The sequence below is a fragment of the Capra hircus genome, chromosome 19 (assembly GCF_001704415.2).
Source record: "Capra hircus breed San Clemente chromosome 19, ASM170441v1, whole genome shotgun sequence".
Taxonomy (NCBI): Eukaryota; Metazoa; Chordata; class Mammalia; order Artiodactyla; family Bovidae; genus Capra; species Capra hircus.
The window spans coordinates 11,730,425-11,754,383 of NC_030826.1; the positions used below are offsets into that span (position 1 = coordinate 11,730,425).

Genomic DNA, 23,959 nt, shown 5'->3' on the forward strand with positions numbered 1-23,959 from the left:
AATAGAAACTTAAAATTTTCTGGATGGAATGTATACAGAGGTGGATATGTGTGTATGTATGCGTGTGTAGAAATTCACCAAGCTATACACACATTTGTACACACAATCTGTATCATGTAACCACAGCTCAAGAAAAATGAAGATGAACCAAAACAATAACAAGGATGAGGGAACAAGATAATTTTTATGGCTTTAGCTAGAGTGAAAGAAGAGAGAGATGATAAGATGGTAAATAGAGCAGTTAGAAAGTTAAAACTCTACCCCTACAAGTGGAAAAAAAGACACATCAAAAAACATAGCAGTCACAGAGGGATGTATATGAAATGACAATACATAGAAAGGAGTCAAGAAAGAGGGCTACAAGCCTCAGATGCGCAAATTGGCCAAATGATGGTCAGAGCAGCATTATTCATGAATTCCACTTTGTATACACAAAAATACAACAGATTTAGTTCAGAGTTCTGACAGGGGAGATCAGAAACTGTGTAACACATAACAATTAGATGGAAGATAAAACTGGGTCATCTCACTTAGCACTTTCACTTTAGGAATATTTGCAAATGTAGCAAATATTTTTCTTAGCCCATCAGAAAGATATGAGTTGAAAAGAAAGACTAACAACGATAACAAGAATAATCAAAATCTTCCCATGAAATAATCAAAGGAATGACATGGGAGTGGGGGGAACCTAGTTTATTTTTTATTAAATAATAATATTATTTCTTCTATGCTGTTGGTAAGACTTTGTTTAGATTATATATATTAAGTTTGAGTAGACTGCTGTTTTTATGTTTTCTTTTTCATCTTCCATTCCTAAATCCATTCCCCATTGCCATCCTTTCCCCACCATAAGTACGCATCATACTGAATTTAATATATGTTCTTTGAAATACATATATCCTTGAAAATTTTTCAGAGTACTGGTCAAACTATTTAAAGATATATATATATTTATATATGTGTGTGTGTGTGTGTATATATATATAAGTATAAATAATATGTACAGACAGAGTGTTAGTCACTCAGTCATGTCCAACTGTGTGTGACTCCATGGACTGTAGCCCGCCAAGCTCGTCTGTCCATGGGATTCTCCAGGCAAGAATACTGGAGTAGGTTGCCATTTCCTTCTCCAGAGGATTTTCCCAACCCAGGAATCAAACCCCAGTATCCTGAATTGCAGGCAGATTCTTTACTGTCTGAGCCACCAGGGAAACCTCCAACATGTATATACATATATTTAATATATGGCAAGAATATAGACCAATCTGAACGAGGAAACTGAAAGAAGCCTGAAGCTGGAGAAGGGCCAGAGTATACAAGAAGAGTGGAAAGAAAAAGGGACAATGAGAGTCAAGGCTTACCCATTTTAAAGTTGTCCTGATAAGCAAAAGCACAGTTCAACCTTGGCTACTTCAGCTGCATCTACTTGGTTATAGACATCCTTTTTGACCTTTTTCAGAATGTCATACTGGATCTAATAGATACTTGCAGCTGCAGTGTTATGGGCATTTATATTTGCCTCACATTTTTACATGGTAGGTATGCCACTGTATGTATTCTCATCTTTCATTAATCCATTCAGGATTACCTGAGCACCTTTGCTGTAGCAGTGGTGATAGTGAAGCAGCAGGGTTCCATCTTATTGACAGACATTCAGAATCCAGGGCTGCATTAGGACTTTCATATACCCTGGACATTTTTGCCTTCATTGGCCCCCTCTTCCATGAAAAAACTATTTTATGACCACAGTTGCTGGTTTAAATGTATATTATGGATATTAAGGCATTCCATTAAAACTTTATATATTTTTTTGCATTTTAAAGGGATTAAACATTTTGATGGGACCCTAAAATGACTGCGGGCATGCTGCCTGCTGTACTTTATGGCCAATCACACCTGAAAAATTCCCTCTGACTCTCATATAACCCAGTGCCACAATGAATGTAGAGCGAACACAACAAATTCTTCAGGGAGTAACTCATTACCTGAGTAAAAGATATCACTTTACAAGACAAAAAAACAGGAGAGTAACTACAGACTTCTAATGGAAACATCCCCACGAAAGGGCCGGGGAGGAGGCAATAAATTCTTCAAGCTGCTTCTGCACTGCTAGTGACACAGCATACGTGACTAACACTAAGACACCTGAAACTGTCAGGTGAGAGGAAAATCCTAAAGCCGCCTGATTCTCTAAATTTAGGAGACATTGTAAATTTTAACAAAAATCAAGACAAGGTATTTTACTGACCATTTGCTATGATCAATGGGGAAAACTACAAAAAACAAACAAACAAAAAATCCGGCTGTTTAAATGATTAACCCAAGACCACCAGCACCTTTCAATATATAGCATTTAAATAACCAGAAAAATGCCAAGTCTGTTAAAGATGCAGCCAAGCATTCAGAGGGGTTCATGTTTAATCTACTTTACTAGAGACCCAACATTCATTTTCCTCTTATTAATGGATGGAAAAGCAATTTCCCTGCCAAGGAAGGGTAATTATTTAAGACGTGGATGTGTTGCCCTTCACAGCTCTAGGCTACTCAGCTGGCAGAAGTAACGCCTCTGGAAAGCAGAACAATTATTTACTGAATTAAAGACAACAGGTCTGTGAGAAACATCAGGCCACACTGCAGAGAGCTGAGAATTTCTTCCTTATGTTTCTAATTTCTAAACTAATTAATTAAAAATACATATCTTCTTTGATGTCAAATGTCATGAAACTAATAATATTCCCATCTAGTGTACCACGTCACAAAAATGTAATGTAGTTTCCACAAGATACTTTTAATTTCAATATTTAATTACATGTGATATGCACCTGCATTTAATATAATTTGCATCATGGAACAATCCCACAATTGAGGGAGGGAGACAATTTTTGTTCAAATCAGAAATTGGAAATAAGTTGGTTTTATTCACAAACGACTAAGTACATTAAATTAATCCCTTATCATGGCCCGATTATGTTGCTGTTCAGTTGCTCAGTCATGTCTGGCTCTTTGCGACCCACAGATTGCGGCATGTCAGACTTCCCCGTCCTTTACTATCTCACTCAGTTTATTCAAATGCAAACCACTGAGTCTGTGATGCCATCCAGCCATCTCATCCTCTACTGCCCTCTTCTCCTCCTGCCCTCAATCTTTCCCAGCATCAAGGTCTTTTCTAATGAGTCAGCTCTTCACATCAGGTGACCAAAGTGTTGGAGCTTCAGCAAAAGTCCTTATAATGAATATTTAGGACTGATTTCCTTTAGGATTGACTGGCTTGATCTCCTTGTCATCCAAGCGATTCTCAAGAGTCTTCTCCAACACCACACTTCAAAAGCATCAATTTTTTGATGCTCAGCTTTCCTTATGGAATAACTCTCACATCCATCCATGACTACAGGAAAAACCATAGCTTTGACTAGATGGACCATTGTTGGCAAAGTAATGTCTCTTTTTAATACACTGTCTAGACTGCCATAGCTTTTCATCCAAGGAGTAAGCGTCTTTTAATTTCATGGCTGCAGTCACCATCTGCAGTGATTTTGGAGCCCTAGAAAATAAAGTCTGCTACTGTTTCCACTTTTTCCCCATCTATTTGCCATGAAATGATGGGACCAGATGCCATGATCTTAGTTTTCTGAAAGTTGAGTTGTAAGCCAGCCTTATCACTCTCCTTTTTCACCTCATCAGGAGGGTCTTTAGTTCCTCTTTGGTTTCTGCCACTAGAGTGGTATAATCTGCTTATCTGAGGTTGTTGATATTTCTCCCAGCAATCTTGATTCCAGTGTGTGCTTCATCCAGCCCCCGTTTTCTCATGATGTACTCTGCATAGATGTTAAATAAGTAGGGTGACAGTATACAGCCTTGGTGAACTCCTTTCTCAATTTTTAACTAGTCGGCTGTTTCACATCCAGTTCTGACTGTTACTTCTTGACCTGCACACAGGTTTCTCAGCAGGCAGGTAATTGGTCCAGTATTCCCGTCTCTTTCAGAATTTTCCAGTTGGTTGTGATCCACACAGTCAAAGGCTTTAGCATAGTCAATGAGGCAGATGCAGATGTTTTTCTGGAATTCGTGCTTTTTCTGTGATCTGTTGGATGTTGGTGAGCCAATGGATGCTCCTCTGCTTTTGTTAAGTCCAGCTTGCACATATGAAAGTTGTCAGTTCACATACTGCTGAAGCCTAGCTTGAAGGAGTTTGAGCATTATCTTGTTAGCATGTGAAATGAGTGCTATTAACAGCAGTTTGACCATTCTTCAGCATCACCCTTCTTTGAGATTGCAATAAAAACTGACCTTTTCCAGTCCTGTAGCCACTGTTGAGTTTTCCAAATTTGCTGGCATCTTGAGTGGAGCACTTTAATAGCCTCATTTTTTAGGATTTTAAACAGCTCAGCTGGAATTCCATCACCCCCATTAGCTTTGTTCATAGTAATGCTTCCTAATGCCCAAATGACTTCACACTCCAAGATGTCTGGTTCTAGTTGAGTGACCACACCATTGTGGTTATCCGGGTGATTAAGACCCTTGTTGTACAGTATTTCCGAGTCCTCCTGCAACCTCTTTTTAATCTCTTTAGCTTCTGTTAGGTCCTTGCCATTTCTGTCCTTTATTGTGCCCATTTTTGCATGAAATGCTCCCCTGGTTATCTCCAATTTTCTTGGGGAGATCTCTAGTCTTTCCCATTCTATTGTCTTCCTCTATTTCTTTGCACTATTCACATAAGAAGGCTTTCTTATCTCTCGTTGCTATTCTCTTGAACTTTACATTCAGTTAGTTGGGTATATTTTTCCTTTTCTTTTCAATTCTCTTCTTTTCTCAGCTATCTGCAAGGCCTCCTCAGACAATCACTTTGCCTTCTTTCATTTCTTTTCCTTTGAGATAATTTTGGTCACCGCCTCCTGCACCTGGTGGCTCAAACTATGATAAGAATCTGCCTGTAAGAGGGGACTCAGGTTTGATCCCTGGGTCGGAAAAAGCCCCTGGAGAAGGAAATGGTTACCTACTCATTTATCCTTGCCTAGAGAATTCCATGTACAGTGAAGCTGGTGGGCTACAATCCATGGGGTCCCAAGGAGTCAAACACCACTGAGCAACTAACACTTCCAAGATTATAAAGACGTAAGACAATTAATTAATGTAACTACTCAATGTACACTTACTACCAACTATGTGAAAATTACCAGGTTAATAATATCTGGGAACAAAACAAAAGCATAATAGCAAGGAGAGATAAGAAAGCCTTCCTCAGTGATCAATGCAAAGAAATAGAGGAAAACAACAGTATGGGAAAGACTAGAGATCCCTTCAGGAAAATTAGAGATACCAAGGGAAAATGCCAAGCAAAGATGGGCTCAATAAAGGACAGAATTGGTAAGGACCTAACAGAAGCAGAAGATATTAAGAAGAGATGGCAAGAATACACAGAAGAACTGTACAAAAAAGAGCTTCAAGATCCAGATAATCATGATGGAGTGATCACTCACCTAGAGCCAGACATCCTAGAATGTGAAGTCAAGTGGGCCTAGGAAGCATCACTACGAACAAAGCTAGTGGAGGTGATAGAATTCCAGTTGAGCTATTTCAAATCCTGAAAGATGATGCTGTGAAAGGGCTGCACTCAATATGCCAGCAAATCTGGAAAACTCAGCAGTGGCCACAGGACTGGAAAAGGTCAGTTTTCATTCCAATCCCAAAGAAAGGCAACGCCAAAGAATGCTGAAGCTACTGCACAATTGCACTCATCTCACACGCTAGCAAAGTAATGCTCAAAACTCTCCAAGCCAGGATTCAGCAATACATGAATCGTGAATTTCCAGATGTTCAAGCTGGTTTTAGAAAAGGCAGAGGAACCAGAGATCAAATTGCCAACATCCACTAGATCATCAAAAAAGGAAGAGAGTTCCAGAAAAACATCTATTTCTGCTTTATTGACTATGCCAAAGCCTTTGACTGTGTGGATCACAAGAAACTAGAAAATTCTGAAAGAGACAGGAATACCAGACCACCTGACCTGCCTCTTGAGAAGTCTGTATGCAGGCCAGGAAGCAACAATTAGAACTGGACATGGAACAACAGACTGGTTCCAAATAGGAAATGGAGTACGTCAAGGCTGTATATTGTCACCTTGCTTATTTAACTTATATGCAGAGTACATCATGAGAAATGCTGGGCTGGAGGAAGCACAAGCTGGAATCAAGATTGCTGGGAGAAATATCAATAACCTCAGATATGCAGATGACACCACCCTTATGGCAGACAGTGAAGAACTAAAGAGCCTCTTGATGAAAGTGAAAGAGGAGAGCGAAAAAGTTGGCTTAAAGCTCAACATTCAGAAAACGAAGATCATGGCATCCGGTCCCATCACTTCATGGCAGATAGATGGGGAAACAGTGGAAACAGTGGCTGACTTTATTTTTCTGGGCTCCAAAATCACTGCAGATGGTGACTGCAGCCATGAACTTAAAAGACGCTTACTCCTTGGAAGGAAAATTATGACTAACTTAGACAGCATATTAAAAAGCAGAGACATCACTTTGCCAACAAAGGTCCATCTAGACAAAGCTATGGTTTTTCCAGTGGTCATGTATGGATGTTAGAGTTGGACCATTAAGTAAGCTGAGCACCGAAGTATTGATGCTTTTGAACTGCGGTGTTGGAGAATACTGCTGGACTGCAAGAAGATCCAACCAGTCCATCCCAAAGGAGATCAGTCCTGGGTGTTCATTGGTAGGACTGATTTTGAAGCCAAAACTCCAATCCTTTGGCCACCTGATGTGAAGAGCTGACTCAGTGGAAAAGACCTTGATGCTGGGAAAGACTGAGGGCAGGAGGAAAAGGGGACGACAGAGGATGAGATGGTTGGATGGCATCGCCGACTCAATGGACATGGGTTTGAGTGCACTCCAGGGGTTGGTGATGGACAGGGAGGCCTGGTGTGCTGCGGTTCATGGGGTCACAAAGAGTCAAAAACGACTGAGCAACTGAACTGAACAGAAAATATGTTGAAAGGATACTCTAGATGAGTGTAAATAAATTAAAAACTAGAAGAGGGAGGTTAACAACAAAGCAAACAACAACAGTTAATATTTATTAAGGTCTCACTATATTTAAGGTATTGTTTTAGATGACAGTACAGCCCTCATTTTATTGATGAAGAAACGAAAGTACTGGGAGTGATCCAAGCAGATTAAGTCATTTGCCCTATTAAGTAGCCAGGTTAAGGGGGGACATGATATCCTACATAGGGTCAGGTAAGTTTTCCCAAAATGATACTTAAGATGGGACTCAAGAGACACTAGGGCTTCCTTGGTGGCTCAGACGGTAAAGAAACTACCTGCTGTGTGGGGGAACCCAGATAGGATCTCTGGGTTGGGATGATGCCCTGGAGAAGGGAATGGCTACCCACTCCAGTGTTCTTGCCTGGGAAATCCCATGGACAGAGGAGCCTAGCGGCTCCTTTGCAACCCCAAAGAGTCAGACATGACCAAGCAACTAATACTTTCAAGAGATAAATAAGAGGCAGGAAAATGAGCATTCCCGGCAGAGGTAAAATGATGTAACATGTTTAAGGAGCTGAAAAATAACTAGAATCGCCAAATACGGGAGGAAACATGTCGATAAGGTTGAGGTGGTAAACTTGTGCCATGCTGTAATACTTTTAGACAATACACTCAATAATAATAAAGTTGTTGAAAGATGTTTGTATCATTAACATTTCTTACAAAACATGTGAATATCTTAAAATGGAAGTAAACATGGAACATGATACAACAATCATAGTTGAATAGAATAACCTAGGATTGGGCTGTGATAAAATAAGACTGAATGATTTTCATACATATGGTTATAGAATAAATGTCTGTAGAGCCCCTAAATTCCTATAATGAAATGCCAGAAACCTAGTGTGGTTATATGTGGAGTTAGGGGTGGGAGCTATATGTGGAGCTGGGGGTGGTGTATCTATGGAAGTAATCAAGTTTACATGAGGTCATATGGGTAAGGCCCTGATGTGAGAGTATTAGTGTCCTCGTAAGAAGAGTCACCACAAAGATAGCTTGCTTTCTCTCTCTCCTTGCTCCCTTGCATCCAGGAAAGGCAATGCGAGGACATGTTAAGAACGTGGCCATTTGTTAGTGATGAAGAAACACCTCAGGATAAACCATCAGCCATACCATGATTCTGGACTTCCAGCTTCAAACACTGTGAGGAAAGAGATTTCTGTTATTTAAGCAACCAAGTCTATGGTGTTGCCTTCTGGCAGCCTGAGCTAATATATGTTCACAGGTTACTGTCTAAACCACGTATCATAGAGAGCATTTTCCATGCTCAAATGACCAGTAAATAGGCTTTTGGGCTGGATTTATAAGATCAAAAGAGGCTGTTGTTCTTTCTCTATCAGAAACTGGTGAAAAAACAAATCAAAGTTATAAAAAAATACTATTGAAAACTAAGTTCAATACAAAGTAATTAAAAGTAGCTGCTCTCACATTGAGTAGAACAGAAGAAGGAAGAAGAGTTCAAACAGGTAGGGGTAAGGAGAACTCAGTAACATTTTAAATAATTTTCAGTTGCTCCATTTGAGCTGATGTGATAGATCAGAAAACTGCCCCCACAAAAATACAACTCTGTACCCAATTAATCAAGAGGGATAAGATTAATAATGCCAAAAGCTATGAACAAAGAGAGCTGACATTGCTGAAAGAAGAAATAACCATCAAACTAAACTATCAAATCTAGTTGAAACAGTCCTCAAAATTATGGACAAAACACAGATGTTGACAGTCAGAAAATGCTAAAAGAAGTCATCTTCATCACAGAAACCAGAAATAGTCAACGGAAGTGTGCTACTTAGGAAAGTACAAAAGTAATTCAAAGGAAGAAGGATAATATCTTGGAAAAAATAATGAACTAGCAAAAAGCAGGGACCAACCATGACCTAAACCTGTTACCTTATACACAAAAATAACAAAAATATTTAAATTATAAATTTAAATATAAATGTAAAACTAACATCCTGTTAGAAAATTACATAGGAGAAAATCCTAGCACCCCACCCAGACTGGTGACCATTTCTTAGACATGAACACAAAAATACAACTATCAAAATTTTAAAAATGCATTTGACAAAAAGGAAAGAATTTTGCTCTGCAAAAGACCCTATTAAAAAGATAAAAGGAAAAACTCACTGGGAAAAGAGATTTCCACATCACATATCTTACAGAGGATCCATAAAATAGAAAATGATGAGACAACCAAATGTTGGCCAAGGATGCAAAGAAACCATGTCTAGAGGATTAAAGGGAAGTTTGAGAAAAATGTCTCACCAAGTAGGAGACATCAATAAAGCGATAGCATTATAAAAATAAACAAACACAAATCTGGAGTTGAAAAGTACAGTAACTGAAATGAAAAAGTCAATAAAGGGGCCCAAATAGAAATTTAAATGGCAGGAAAAAATCAACTGAAATTATCCAGAATGAGAGGAAAAAAAAAAAAAAAATGAAGAAAAATGAACAGAGTCTTTGAGATCTGTGGGAGGTAAATCTGCAGGAGTCCCAGAAGGAAAGAAGAGGGGGAAAGAGACAAAGAAACAATGACTGAGAAGTCCCAAATTTCATGAGAAACATTTAGGACAGTGAAACTATTTGGTATGATACTGTAATGGTAGGTACATGCCAATATTAATTTCTCAAAACCCGTAGAAAATACAACACCAAGAGTGAACCCTAACGTAAACTATGGACTTTGGTTGATAATAGCATGTATGATAATAGTGTGTTGATAATAGTATGGGTTCATCACTTGTAAGAATATGATCACTGTCAGGTGGAAGGCGGATAGTGTGGGAGACTGTATGTGTGTGGGTGTGGCATGTGGGCAGAGAGGGGGGAAAGCAGAAATAGGAGAGCTCTCTGTACTTTCCAGTCAATTTTGCTGTGGACCTAAACGCACTCTAAAAAATAAAGCTTATTAATTAAAAAAATAAGTTCCCTAGAAAATGTTAGTCACTGTGTATCTAAATAATTGAAAGCAACAAACACACCACCCATACTGAAGCTGCCCTGATCTAAGCACAAGGTCTCTCTGGCACTTCTAAACAAATCATAAATGTTGCCATTAAAATATTTGTTTTAATTCAGGACTCGGAGTCACAGCTAATAAACAAGAACGGGAAGGAGAAATTGAAAAACAAACTGAATACAGCTGCTGAACTAAAAGTTTCACAACTCTATTTAATGGTATCCCCTAATTTCTTTTCTGAATAGGTTCCACACAAGGCCAAACTGCACGCCACCCAGTCAAGCAATCTACATTTTCTCCTTAACTCCCTTAGCACTGTTTTTCCATCATGTAAATTGTTTCTAAAATTTCTCAGGAGTTGGACAATATTCCTGATTTGATCCTGGATTTCGATATCTAGGACATTTTAATAACTCTGTTATCTAAAGATAGCCTCTCTAAATAAAAATGTTTAACAGTGAGATATACACAGGTAAACTAGTTAGAGAAAATCAGGTTTACAAACAAAAGACAGGCAATCAACTTTTATTATATGTTTTGTTTCACTTAGTTTTCTAAGTGAACTTCCCTACACTTTTCTAAGTAGTACCAACAAGTACTACTCTTATTATTGGCCACATTGCAGACCCAATGAGAAAATCTTTAACCAAACAGAGAATTCCTGGAGTGTCAGTTAAAACTTGCTGAATATGGATAGGGAGGCCTGGCGTGCTGTGATTCATGGGGTCGCAAAGAGTTGGACATGACTGAGCGATTGAACTGAACTGAATATAAATAAATTTTGAAATGTATATTGGATCCATGTAAGGAAAAACTGGGGTATTACTGGAGGATCTACAAGTTATATTTTGAAAGGGCCAATTCATTTTTTTAAAAAATGTGTGTACAGCATGGTAAGATGGTAAGATTCAGTTAGATGCCATTGTGTGTCCATGGTGAGTGTGCTAAGTCACTTCAGTCATTCCAACTCTTTATAGAGAACTTAAATCTTGATAGAAAATACATTTGATCTCCCCCAAATATTTTTTAAGTGTTACAAAAATAATTACAGGAAAAAAACAATAAGTACTAAGGTATTTATAAATAGCAAAGAAGCCTCTTGACTCAAATATTTTGTACATATGAATGTCTCAGTCCAAGAGTGTTAGAATAAACCAAGAAATATGATACAGAAATTAAACAAGCAAAATAAAATGTCACCTAGTGATAGGAGCTGGATAATAGGTAGTCACAGCTGAGCCCAATGCCTTTCTCTGAGAAGCTGTTCAGTTACTGAATAGCTAAAACAAAATCAAGACTTTCAAATCATTGAGAACTGAATATTTTATACATATACTTGTTTATATTCAACCAATAAAATTCATATTCTGAACAGCAAAAATACTCAGAAATAAACAATAAATAATTAAGATGAACTGTATGCAATGGCCTGAAATCTGTGCCTATCAGCTTCTATACAAGATCCTGCAAACCAATTTTCTGAGTGCTTGCTGAATTATGAACCCTTCATTTCAAACTTTTAAACAGATACAAAGCAGAAATGATGACACACTGAAAAATTAATCTGCTCATAATAAACTGATGAGTCCACTGTATACAGCCTTTACTTCAAAATCTATGTCAGCCATGCCATATTTTTCTTGCTTCATTCACTCAACTAATATTTATTTATTTACTAGGGACTGAATCATTATTTCCTAATGAATCATCTTTTGGCTCCTGTTTAGAACTGGCTTTCTTTTGAAGAACTTTCCCCAAAAGCAAAATACCAAGTTAATATTCATCTCCTAGCATTCTGTCCTTGCTCCACAAAGGACTTGTCTTCCTTTTTTCTTTTTTTTTTTTTTTGGAAGTCCCTATTCCACCAGCAGACTCTATGGGTAGGGGACTAAACCAGGCACTGAGAACGAAGTCTAGCTTCCGATGTGTTTAGCTGAAACAACTGAAAGCATAAATGGGCTCATAAACATTTTAGTGCCATGAAAATTTTCAGCAATATGATGAAGCCTAAGAACCTCTTTCTCAGAATAATATTTTTCAAAGACAAGGTAAAATACTTAGGGTTATTAAAACTGACATGCAGTAGAATATGTGCTTTTTTATTAATAGTAATACATTATAATACAGGCTCTACCATGATTTTGAACCATAGCATTAATTAGATAATTATATAAATAACATAAAAAAGATATGAAAATATCCATTATTTATATTACCAATTCACAAAAAAGCTAGTAGTTCAGTAGTTTATTGTACATATTGATAAGCGAAAGAATTTTCATTAAAGGTTAAAGAAAACAGGGTTTCCCTAGCAGCTTAGACAGTAAAGATTTCGCCTGCAGTGCAGCAGACCTGGGTTCGATCCCTGGGTTGGGAAGATCCCCTGGAGAAGGGAACGGCCACCCACTCCAGTATCCTTGCCTGGAGAATCCCATGGACAGAGAAGCCTGGTGGGCTACAGTCCATGGGGTCACAAAAAGTCAGACATGACTGAGGGACTAACACTTTCACTTTTCACTTTCACTAAAGAAAATAAAGATGCGATTTTTTTCCCCTAAGTTCACATACTCTCTAAATATTTTCCATGGACCTCTCAGACCCAGGTTAAGAAGCTGTATTTTAGATTCAAGAAGAAATGTAAGAGATCCTAAAACTCATAAAATATCAAGGCTTCCCTGGTGGTCCAGTGGTTAAGAACTCACCTGCTAACGTAGGGATCATGGGTTCAATCCCTGGTCTAGGAAGACTCCACATGCCGAGGGACAACTATGCCTGTGTGCCACAATCACCGAGTCTTAACCTAGAGCCCGTGAGCCACAACTACTGAAGCCCACACGCCCCAGAGCCCGTCCTCCTCAACCAGAGAAGCCACCACAATGAGAAGCCACCACCACAACCAGAAGGGAGCCCTCACTCTCTGCAACTCAAGAAAGCATACACGCAGCAACAAACACCCAGAGCAGCAAAATAAATAAATTTTTAAAAAATATTGACAATTCTCATAAAAATCTCTTTCTTCCAAGAATTATAAGATTCAGTGTGAGACTGAATAAAGATAAAACAGTATAAAATGTCGATTTACATGTATTGAAGCATTACATACCAAAGGAAAGATCAGTCAAAGAAATAATTGATATTGGACTTCATTGAAGTTAAATACTTTGATCTTCAAAAACCACTTCAAGATAATGAGAAGACAAATCACAGACTCGGAGAAAATACTTATAAAACACATCTGATACAGGACTCTCATCTAAAACATACAAAGAACACTTAAAACTCATCAATCAAAAAACCAACAAACCAATTTAAAAATGGACAAAAGATACAGACAGCTCAGTAAAAAATACATACAGATGACAAGCAAAGTATGATACAGTAGAACATTATTCAATGCTAAAAAGAAGTGAGCAATGTAGGCATGAAGAGATATAGGAGAGTTGGACACATTAGTAAGTGAAGGAAGCCAATGTGAAATGGCTAACTATGTAACATTCCAAGTATATGACATTCTGAAACTATGGAAAGAGAAGAAAGATCAGTGGTTGCAGGAATTGAGAGAATGAGGAATGAACAGGCAGAGCAACAGGGATTTTGTTCAACTGTTCAAACTCTTCTGTGTAGTACTATTATGATGGATTGTTGCTGCTGTCATTGTTTAGTCACTAAGTCATGTCCAACTCTTCGAGACCCCATGGACTCCTGCCCACCAGGCTCCTCTGTCCATACACTTCCCAGGTCAGAACCAGTACTGGGGTGGGTTGCAATTTCCTTCTCCAGGCAATCTTCCCAACCCAGGGATCGAACCCATGTCTCCTACACTGGTAGGCGGCTTCTTTACCACGGAGCCACCAGGGAAACCCTTATAATGGTGGATATATGCCATTATCTATTTGTTAAAACCTTGAATGTATAACACCAAGAGTGAATTCTAATGTAAACTGGAACATACAGGCTGGCAAAAAAATATTTAAAGAAATTATTACTCCAAGATAAATTATACAGTTATACAATTAACATGCTGGGAACACAGCAAAGTACAGGACCTACTACACAGCACAGGGAATTATATTCAATATCCTGTAATGACCTACACTAGAGTCTGAGAATATATACATATATATATATATATAATACAACTGAATCATTTTTCTGTGTTCCTGACACACTGTAAATCAACTATACCTCAATTTAAAAAATTAATAACAATTTAAATATAAACATAAACAATTTTAATCTTTCCATTAAAACATAAATTTGGGAGTTAAAACATAAATCAAGTGGCAAATGTAGAACAAAACTATGAAATCACAGAAATTTATGGTCTTCTAGAACTAACTGCTACATGACGACAGAGGTAACTACAATATCCTTTAAGTTATGTAAGTTGTTTTTATAACAGTGGAGATTCACAGACAGGGAAAAATTCAGCTTCAAATGTCTGAAGCATCCCAACTCTGGCCGTATGAAACATATTAACGCAAAGGAGATCTGACATAACAGATGGACTATCGAAAGTGAGTCATGCTGGTTACTCTAAGAAGAGTACTGTAAGTGACATAACTTCCAGACTGTTTCTTCAAATTCAACCTAAATCCCACAACATTCAGAGCATTTCAGTAAATCTGCCTTCATTAATTAAATCTATCCACTGATCAACAATTACTACAAAATCTTCCTCTCTATTGAAAATGGCTAATTAAGAGGAGGAAGATGACTCAAATACTTTATATTATCCTCCTATGATCATTCTTGATCTGAAAAGATGAAAAGAAGGAGGAAAAAGATGGGTCTTTCCATTAGTTTTAACTAATATTCTGCAGAATAAGAAATGGCAGTCTCCTCAGACCCACCAAGCAAGGAAAAGTCCATAAACTAATGAAGACTATTTCACTCTGAAGGCATCATCATCAAAGTATTTTTAAAATAAGTCCACAGGAGTGAAATTTTACCACTGGAAGTATTAAACCAATTCCTAACTATGAAAATTGGTAATTAAAGAGGAAGTATTACATATTTACTCTGCCTTTTACATCCAGGAAAACTGTGGCTCATTTCTGGTTAATGAGAGCAAACTCTTTAAACAGAGTTAACAGAAGTTAATCAATGCTGAAAATATGATAGAAAAACTACCATTCTATAGCCGTCAATGTATAATAACAAAGCTATTTAGTAAAAAGTTGTTTCAGAAATGAGACCAAGGGCTTCCCTGCTGGCTCCATGGTAAAGAATCCACCTGATGATACAGGAGACACAGGTTTGATACCTGGTTTGGGAAGATCCCACGTGCCACAGAGCAACTAAGCCAGTGCACCACAACTGTTGAGCCTGGGAACCTCAACTACTGAAGTCCAAGTGCCCTAGAGCCCGCACTCTGCAACAAGAGGAGCCACTGCAATGAGAAACCCGTGCACAACACCTGGAGAGTAGCCCCTACCCACTGCAACTAGAAAAAAGCCTGTGCAGCAACGAAGGCTCAGCACAGACAAAAATTAAATAAATTATTTTTTTTTTAAGTAAGGAATGAGGCCAAAGTAACACTCTGCACTTGCAAATCTCCACAAGAGAATCTATTTTCAAAATAATAGACATTTGATGGTCACTAACTTATTCATGTGATCAAACATACAAGACAGCCTGATATAATGTATCCCCTGCTAGGATGAAATGATGTAGACAGCAATATGTAGGAAGTTTGAAAAAAATAATCTTCAGGCCTGAATGTATTTAAAAGCCTTTAAGGAAAAAAAGAAAAACATTATTATAATGAAAATATATGTGACAAACACAGAATTTGGACAAGATAAATAGTCTGGACACTGCAACTTAGGGGGGAAAAAGGCGAAAGCTATAAACTGGAAAAGAGCTAAAGAGATATAAAGTGGAGAAGGAAATGGCAACCCACTCCAGTATTCTTGCCTGGAAAATTCCACGGATGGAGGAGCCTGGTAGGCTCCTGTCCATGGGGTCACAAAGAGTCGGACACGACTGAGCGACTTCACTCACTCACTCACAAAGAGACATAAAACTTAAGGAGTGAACTTTAATTAGATCTTGATTTGAATCTGTTAGAAAACTCATTTTTGAGACAGTTGGGAAATTTTGAATTATGACTTGGATTTTAGATAATACAATGTTTTTACTTTTCTGAATATAATATACTATTTGGTTACAAAGTACAAGAAGGGCCTTACTCTTAGAAAATGTACGCTTAATTTGTAGTTGGTAAAATGTCATCATATATGTAACTTACATTCAAACAGTTTAGCAAAATACATACACACACATTATATAAAATGGGAAGACTTGTTTCATCAACATGACATCTGTCACTGTACTGTTTAAAAGGAACGTGCAGTTACAGAGAAAATGCCATTTACATACCTAAGGAGTTTTGAATATTAAAGTCCTTGCCTTATAACACAGAAATAAATGTTACTCAACAGCACTGTTTATGTACTATTCTATATCTACTATTTATCTTTACTACTCAATCAAACTTTACTCAGTAAAATTAATCTTTATAGGGTTTCTAAATTTTTATTATAAATTCATTCATTCAATAATCACTGAAAACTACTTACTTAGGTCATATAACCTAACACATATATTTCATATTTTCCATTTCCAAAAAATTAGGTAGAAAACTCATAATATAAATAAGGGCAAGGGGAAGGACATACCACTTGTATTAAAAGCCATACAGCACACTGGTTTTTCATGAGCAGGGAAATGGGCCACGATGCCATCACTGTCAGAATCCTCGCTCACAAGCACCTTTGCAGAAAGGAAGAAGGCAAATGGAAGTTAACCAATTACTGACCTTGAAGATACACAACACCACTACATCCCTGACCAAGTAACAGGCTTCTGCTACATTTGAAGATTATTCTTCATAATACAAAGTGAGAATGCCACTTCAGAAACAGAGAAAAGATGTAAATTGCCCCCAGCGAATTAATCACATAACCTCTAAAACAACTGGTTGACCTGACTGCAGATGACAATGATTTCTTGAAGCTTCAGTTCAGAAAAAATGAAAAGCCTAAAATCAGCTCTACACAGCTTTATCTAAAAATAGGAATAAGAGTTCTTATTGTGTTATGGCCTGCTGAAAAACTCTTGCCCATGACTGGAACAGAACAGCAAAAAAAAAAAAAAAAAAAAATCATAAGTTAAATACAAACAAACAGGCATATATATATTTAGGGGAATTACCAAATAATTTTTACTTAAAGTACAAACACTGTGGCCTTTAACCTCTAGTTTTTAGACGGACACAACACTTCTTTGAAAATACTACCAGTAGAACAGGCAGTTTGGTATGTCAAATTCATTCCCCTTCATTTTCTTATAAGCATACTGAAATACAATTTACATTCCATATATCTGCCTATTGAGAGTGTACTATTCAATGAGCCCTAGGGGAAAAAGTTTTAAAACAGCATGTATTCATTTCGCAAAGCAAGCAATTAGCTCAAGAAATTAAAACTTTTACATATCTAATGTTACAAAGGGAACACCTACTATACCAATATTGGATCATGATATTCAGACAAAGAATTTATCTGAAGCAATCCAGGAAGTAGTCCTACACTGGCAAGGTTAATTTTTCTTTTAGACTTTGAAAGCTTTACAGAGGTATAATTTACATAAAATTTATTTATGTTTACAATTCAATATTTTTATATAGCACTAAAACTGTTACAACAATCCATTTTATAGAAATGTCTGATTTGTCATCCTTTTCTTATCTTATGCTTTGATTTTCTCGTCTTATTGTTCTGGCTAGAACCTGCAACTCAGTCAAGCTGCAGATTGTCAAATTTTTTGTCTATAGGTCTTTTTTTTATTACCACTATAACCATTTTTAAGTATTCGGTTTAGTACCGTTAAATATATTCACATTATTAACAGATTTCTAGAACTTTTTCACCTTGCAAAACTTAAATTCTATACCCACTAAACACTAAGTCTTCTTTTTCCCTCCTCCCACCCTTAGTGACCACCTTTCAACTTTTGTTTCTATGCTTTGACTTTTTTAGAAATTCAAATTAAAAGGAAGAATTTAGTGTTTGTACTTTTGTGACTGGCTTATTTCCCTTAGCACAATGGCCTCAAAGTTTATCAACACTGTAACATGTGAAAAGATTTCCTTCTTTTTAAAGGTTGTGTAATGTTATTACACTGTGTGCGTGTGTGCGCGCGCGTGCGCACGTGTGTGTGTGTGTGTGTGTGTGTGTGTGTGTGTATACATTTCTCTTTATCCATTTACCTGGTGGTGGATATCTGGATAGCTTCTACCTCCTGGGTACTGTGAATAATGCTACAATGAACATGAGTGCGTAAATACCACTTCAAGATCCTGCTTTGAATTATTTTGCATATAAAGGCGGAAGTAGGATGACTGGATCACATAGTAACTCTATTTTCAATTTTTTTAGAAATGTTCATGCTGATTTCCATAATGGCTATATCATTGTATATTCCCACCAAAAGTTCCCAAGGGTGCCAACTTTTCCCCATGCTTGACAACAGTTATTTTCTGTTCTGTTGATAGTGGTCATCACCTGATAGGTGGGAGGTGATACTTCACTGTAGTTTTGATTCACTAATGATTAGTGATTCTGAGCATTTCTTCATATGTTTATTGGACATGCCTACATCTTCTTTGGAGAAGTGTCTTGATTCAAGTCCTATGCTCACTTGTTAATTTTTTTTAATTGTTGAGTTGTAGAAATTCCTTATTTATACTATATATTAACTCCTTATCAGATATATGATTTACAATGATTTTCTTCCACCCCATAGGCTGCCCTTTCACATGGCTGGTTATTTCCTTTTAGGCGTAGAACTTTTAAAGTTTGATGTAGTTCCATTTGTCTATTTTTTTACTTTGTTACCTGTGCTTTTGGTATTATATGCAAGAAATCATTGCTCGATCCAATGTACTAAAGATTTTCTCCTATGTTTTCTTGCAGGAGTTTAATAGTTTCCAGTCTCATGGTTGAATCTAAAATCATTTTTGTATATGGTATAAGGTAAGGGCCGAGCTTCATTCTTTTGCATTAGCTATCCAGTTTTCCCAACCTCATTTCTTGACAGCGTTTCCCCACTGTGTAGTTTTTCACCCTTGTCAAAAATATTTTGGATGTATATGCATGGGTTCATTTTCACATTTTCTACTCTTTTCCATTGGTCTACATATCTATCTTTATGCCAGTATCACATCATCTTAATTACTACTGCTTTGTAATATGATTTGAAGTGAGGCAGTGTTTTTTTCACCCCAAAATTGTTTCAGCTTTTCAGGGTCCCTTCAGATTCCGTAAGTATGGTTTTCTCTATTACTACCACAAAATGTCACAGAGCCTTTGATAGGTACTGCATTTAATATCACATTGGGTACTATGGATATTTTAAGAACATTAAGTCTTAAAATCCATAAGCATGAGATATCCTTCCACTTTTCTATATCTGAAAGATGCCTTTCACATCTTTTAACAACATATTATAGTTTTTAGTGTATAAGTCTCTCATCTCCTTGGTTAAGTTTGTGCCTAAGAGTTTGCTTTCTTAAAAAAAAGAAGACAAAATTGACAAACCCTTAACTAGACTAACAAAAACAAGAGAGAAAATTCAAATAGCTAAAATTAGAAATGAAAGAGAAGCCATTAAAACTGATGTCACAGACATAAAATGGATTATAAGATATTTCTATGAGGCCCTCATTGCCCTGATACCAAAAGACAAAAAGAAAACTACAAATCAATATCCCTGAAGAATAATGATGCAATCATCGAAAAGAAAATGGGATCAAACCAAATTCAACATATGAAAAGGATTATACACCAAGAAAAGTGAGGTTTATACTTGGAATGTAAGGATGGTTCAACATACAAAAATCAATCAATGTAATACATATCACATAAACAAACTGAAAAACAAAAACCACATGATGGTCTCAATCAGTACAGAAAAAGCATCTGACAAAATTCAACCACTTTCATGACAAATCACTCAACAAACTAGGAATACTGGGAAATTACCATCTTTAGTAATATAATAAGTCACATATACAGAGTCCAAAGTTAACATCACACAAAATGGGGCAAGACTGGAAGCTTTTCCTCTAAGATTACTAAAAAGGCAAGGACGCTCTCTCTCAGCACTACTGTTCAACACAGTACTGTGAGGTCTAGTCATAGCAACCAACTCAAAAGAGAGGGGGGAAAAAAGGGAAAGAAATACAAGGCATAAAAATGGTTAAAGAAACTTCCCTCTCTAGATTACACACACACACAAAATTCAACAAAGTTGCAGGATACAAAATTAACACTCTTAATTGTATGGCAAAACCAATACAATACTGTAAATTAATTAGCCTCCAATTAAAAGAAATAAATTTATATTACAAAAATAAATAAAATCTGAAAAAAATTTAAGAATTTTTAAAAATCAGTTTTTTTCTATATATTAACAAACATTAATTAAAAAAAAGAAACTAAGAAAACAATCTCATTTGCTATACCACCAGATTTATCAAATTTGTTAATATTTTCAAAAAACCAGTATTGATTTTCCCCGTTGTTTCACTGCTATTTTGTTGACTGCTGGTCATATTTCTATTATTTACTTCATTTGTCTTGCTTTCATTATAATTTGCTGTTTTTAAACTCTCTTGATGGAGAGCTAAGGTTATTAATTTAGGACCATTTTTCTTTTCTACTATAAGAATTTAAAGCTATAATTTTCCCATTAAGGAATAATATAGCTACAATTATAACTTCTGATATGTTCTATTTCTACGCTCATTGCATGCAAAATATTTTCTAATATTCTTGAGATTTTTATAATATCACAATTTCATTCTATTATTGATTTCCATGCTTTAAATTTGCTTTATGGCCAATCACATGGTCTATCTTGGAGAACATTCCAGATATTCTTGAAAAGAATGTGAAGTCTGTAGGTTGGGGGATGGGGAGTTTCAGATCATATTGGTTGATAGTGCTAATCAAGTCATTAAATCGATCAATCTCTTAAAATTTTGTACAGTTTTTCCATCAATTGTTGAAAGTACAGTATTTAAACCTCAAACTCTAAATGTCAGCTAGAATTTCTTCTTTCAGTCTGTCAGATTTCGCTTAATGTTTGCTGCCCTATGTTGTTGTGGGTCTATCATTTTATCTACCTACTACATTGACTCTCTCATCATTATAAAATCTCCTTCTTTTTCTCTGGCAATATTTCTTGACTTAAAATCTTTTATCGGATATTAATATAACCACTCCAATTCTATTACCGTTACTGTTTGCATGGTACATTTCTTACAACCTTTTACTTCAGCCAATTATGTCTCTGAATCTAAAGTGATTCTGGTCTGACAATCACTCTCTTTTAACTGGAGTCCATTTATAGTTAATACAATTACACATATAATTGGATTTAGGTCTGCCATTTTCCATTTACTTTTATGTCTCAGGTGTTTGTTGCTCTGATCCTCTTCCTTTGTATTAAACAATTATTCCTAATGTTTACTATTTTTATCTTCTGTTGATTTTGGGGGAGCAATTTCTTAGTGATTTGCTATATAGGTTGTAAGATGCTTTATAGAAAACAGGATTACAGGTTAATTTCAGACTTACTTGTGATAAATTACAGCTCCTTGCTCCAACATAGCTCCATTTCTTTTCCCACTCCTTTGAGATACTACTGTCTTGTGAATTATCAACTAAGAAACATCATATTCCCTGAAACAATCTTCCAATTATATATATATATATGCTGGTATGTTTGCTGCTGTCCAAAGGTCTCTCAGACTCTCTACATGGCATCAATTCTTCCTCTCTATTCTTTCTGAATCGGCCCCAAACTGAGATTGCACGCTTGGGCTACGAGAGCACACATTATCCTATTCATCACCTACCAAGTCTAATGAAAACACTGTTGGACCTAGGTTTTAACCTTCTATTCCAAATCAAGTAAATCCATCCTCTAAAAGGGAACTGCTTGTTTATATGGCTTACTCTGCTCTGGTTAAACTACCACACTCACGAAGCCCCTGGCAGATGTAGATAAAAGAAATATGAATTTACATTTATCACTTCTTTCTTAGCTTTCTGATCAATTTCTAGAGCCCTCCCCCCAAAAATAGTTACTTGTGAAACTTCTGTCCATAATGTACTTATCATCTGGGAAAAAGGAACTGTGAGAACAGAGGAATGGGGAGATATTATTTAATGGGTACAGATAATGAAAAATTCTGGACGTGGATGATAAACAATGGTTATTCAACACTGTGAATGTACTTCAGTTCAGTTCACTTCAGTCGCTCAGTCGTGTTTGACTCTTTGCAACCCCATGAATCGCAGCACACCAGGCCTCCTTGTCCATCACCAACTCCCGGAGTTCACTCAGACTCACGTCCATTGAGTCAGTGACGCCATCCAGCCATCTCATCCTCTGTCTTCCCCTTCTCCTCCTGCCCCCAATCCCTCCCAGCATCAGATACCACTGAATTGTAAACTTAAAAAAAGGCTAAATGGCAAATTTTACATTATATATATTTTACCACAAGTAGGGGGGAACATGCATTACAAATTATTTCTCTCATCTCTCTTTTCCATTCTTCCATTCAATTTTCAAAAATGTTAGGGAGGAACACAAGAAAAAGAAGTCTTAGAGGAGCAGTCTCCAGGAAAGTCTGCTAAATATACTAAGGATTTGCTTTAGGATACACGGCATATTCATGGAGTTGTGCAACCATTATGACAACCAAATTAGAACATTTTTACCACCTAAAAGAAACTTCATACCATTAACAGTCACTCTGCAACCCCCTGTTTTCTTCAAAGTCCCAGCCCTAGGCAAACAATCTACTTTCTCTTTCTATAGATTTGCCTGTTCTGGACATTTCATATAAATAGATTCATACAATATGTATTCTTTTGAGACTGGCTTCTGTCACTAAGCACAGTATTTTCAAGGTTCATTCATTTTGTAGCATTAATACTTTACTTCTTTTTACTGCTAAATAATATTACATTGTATGTCTATGTCACATTCTATTTACCCATCCATTGATCAGTCAAAGTACATTTATTTGGGTTGCTCCTATTTTCTAGCTATAAACATTCATGTACAAATTTTTACACAAACATATATTTTCATTTTTTCTTGGTTATATACCTCCTAAGAGCAGTTCTCTTAGGAGACAATTGCCCAATCAAATGGTAATTCTTCTCCAAAGCAGCTGCACTGTTTTATGTCCCCACCAGCAGTGTGCAAGGGCTCTCATTTCTGCTCACTGGCCATTGGTATATTATTTCCAGAAAGATGTCTATTCAAATCCTTTGCTCATTTTAAAATAAAGCTATTTACCTTTTTATTATCTAGCTATAGGAGTTCTTTCAATATTCTGAAAACACACACCAACGAATGCAGGTAAAAACAAACGGTGAGAGCTAAATATGGTAAGAAGCCTAGTTAACAGTAAGGTGTCATCGTCAATAACCTGGTTCTGACATTTTATGCCCACTATGTAAGATGTCACAGTTTGGGGGAACCTGGAGGGAACTGGATGAAGGGCACATAGATGTGTCTGCAACTTACTGTGAGTCTACAATTATTTCAAAATTAAAAGTTAAAAATGTAGACTATGCCACAAGCTTTTTAATTTCTCTCGTACTGATAGGTAACAAGTGGTATCTTGGCACAGTTTTGTCTTTCTCTGATAACAAGTTAAATCTATAGATTTTATACCAGTTGTATATACTTTTTTCTGTGAAATATTTTATCCTTGCCCATTTTTCTATATCAAACCAATCTCTTATAAGAGCCTCTTATCTTTCATGTATTATAACTCTGTACCTCTCTTTGCAATACAATTAGTATTGGGTACTCTATTTGATGGTGCTAATATAGAAGCCATCGAGCAAAAGGG

At 36.6% G+C, this 23,959-nt stretch overlaps 1 protein-coding gene across 8 annotated transcripts in view; it reads right to left on the minus strand.

Annotated features, from left to right (window-relative positions):
* Positions 1-23,959, minus strand: part of BCAS3 (BCAS3, microtubule associated cell migration factor) — a 592,226-nt gene that overhangs the window by 394,096 nt on the left and 174,171 nt on the right. For all 8 annotated transcript variants that reach the window (XM_005693141.3, XM_005693143.3, XM_005693140.3 and 5 more), the window contains exon 13: positions 16,698-16,791. In XM_005693141.3, coding sequence (XP_005693198.1) covers positions 16,698-16,791 — 94 coding nt within the window. The remainder of the gene's footprint in view (positions 1-16,697; positions 16,792-23,959) is intronic.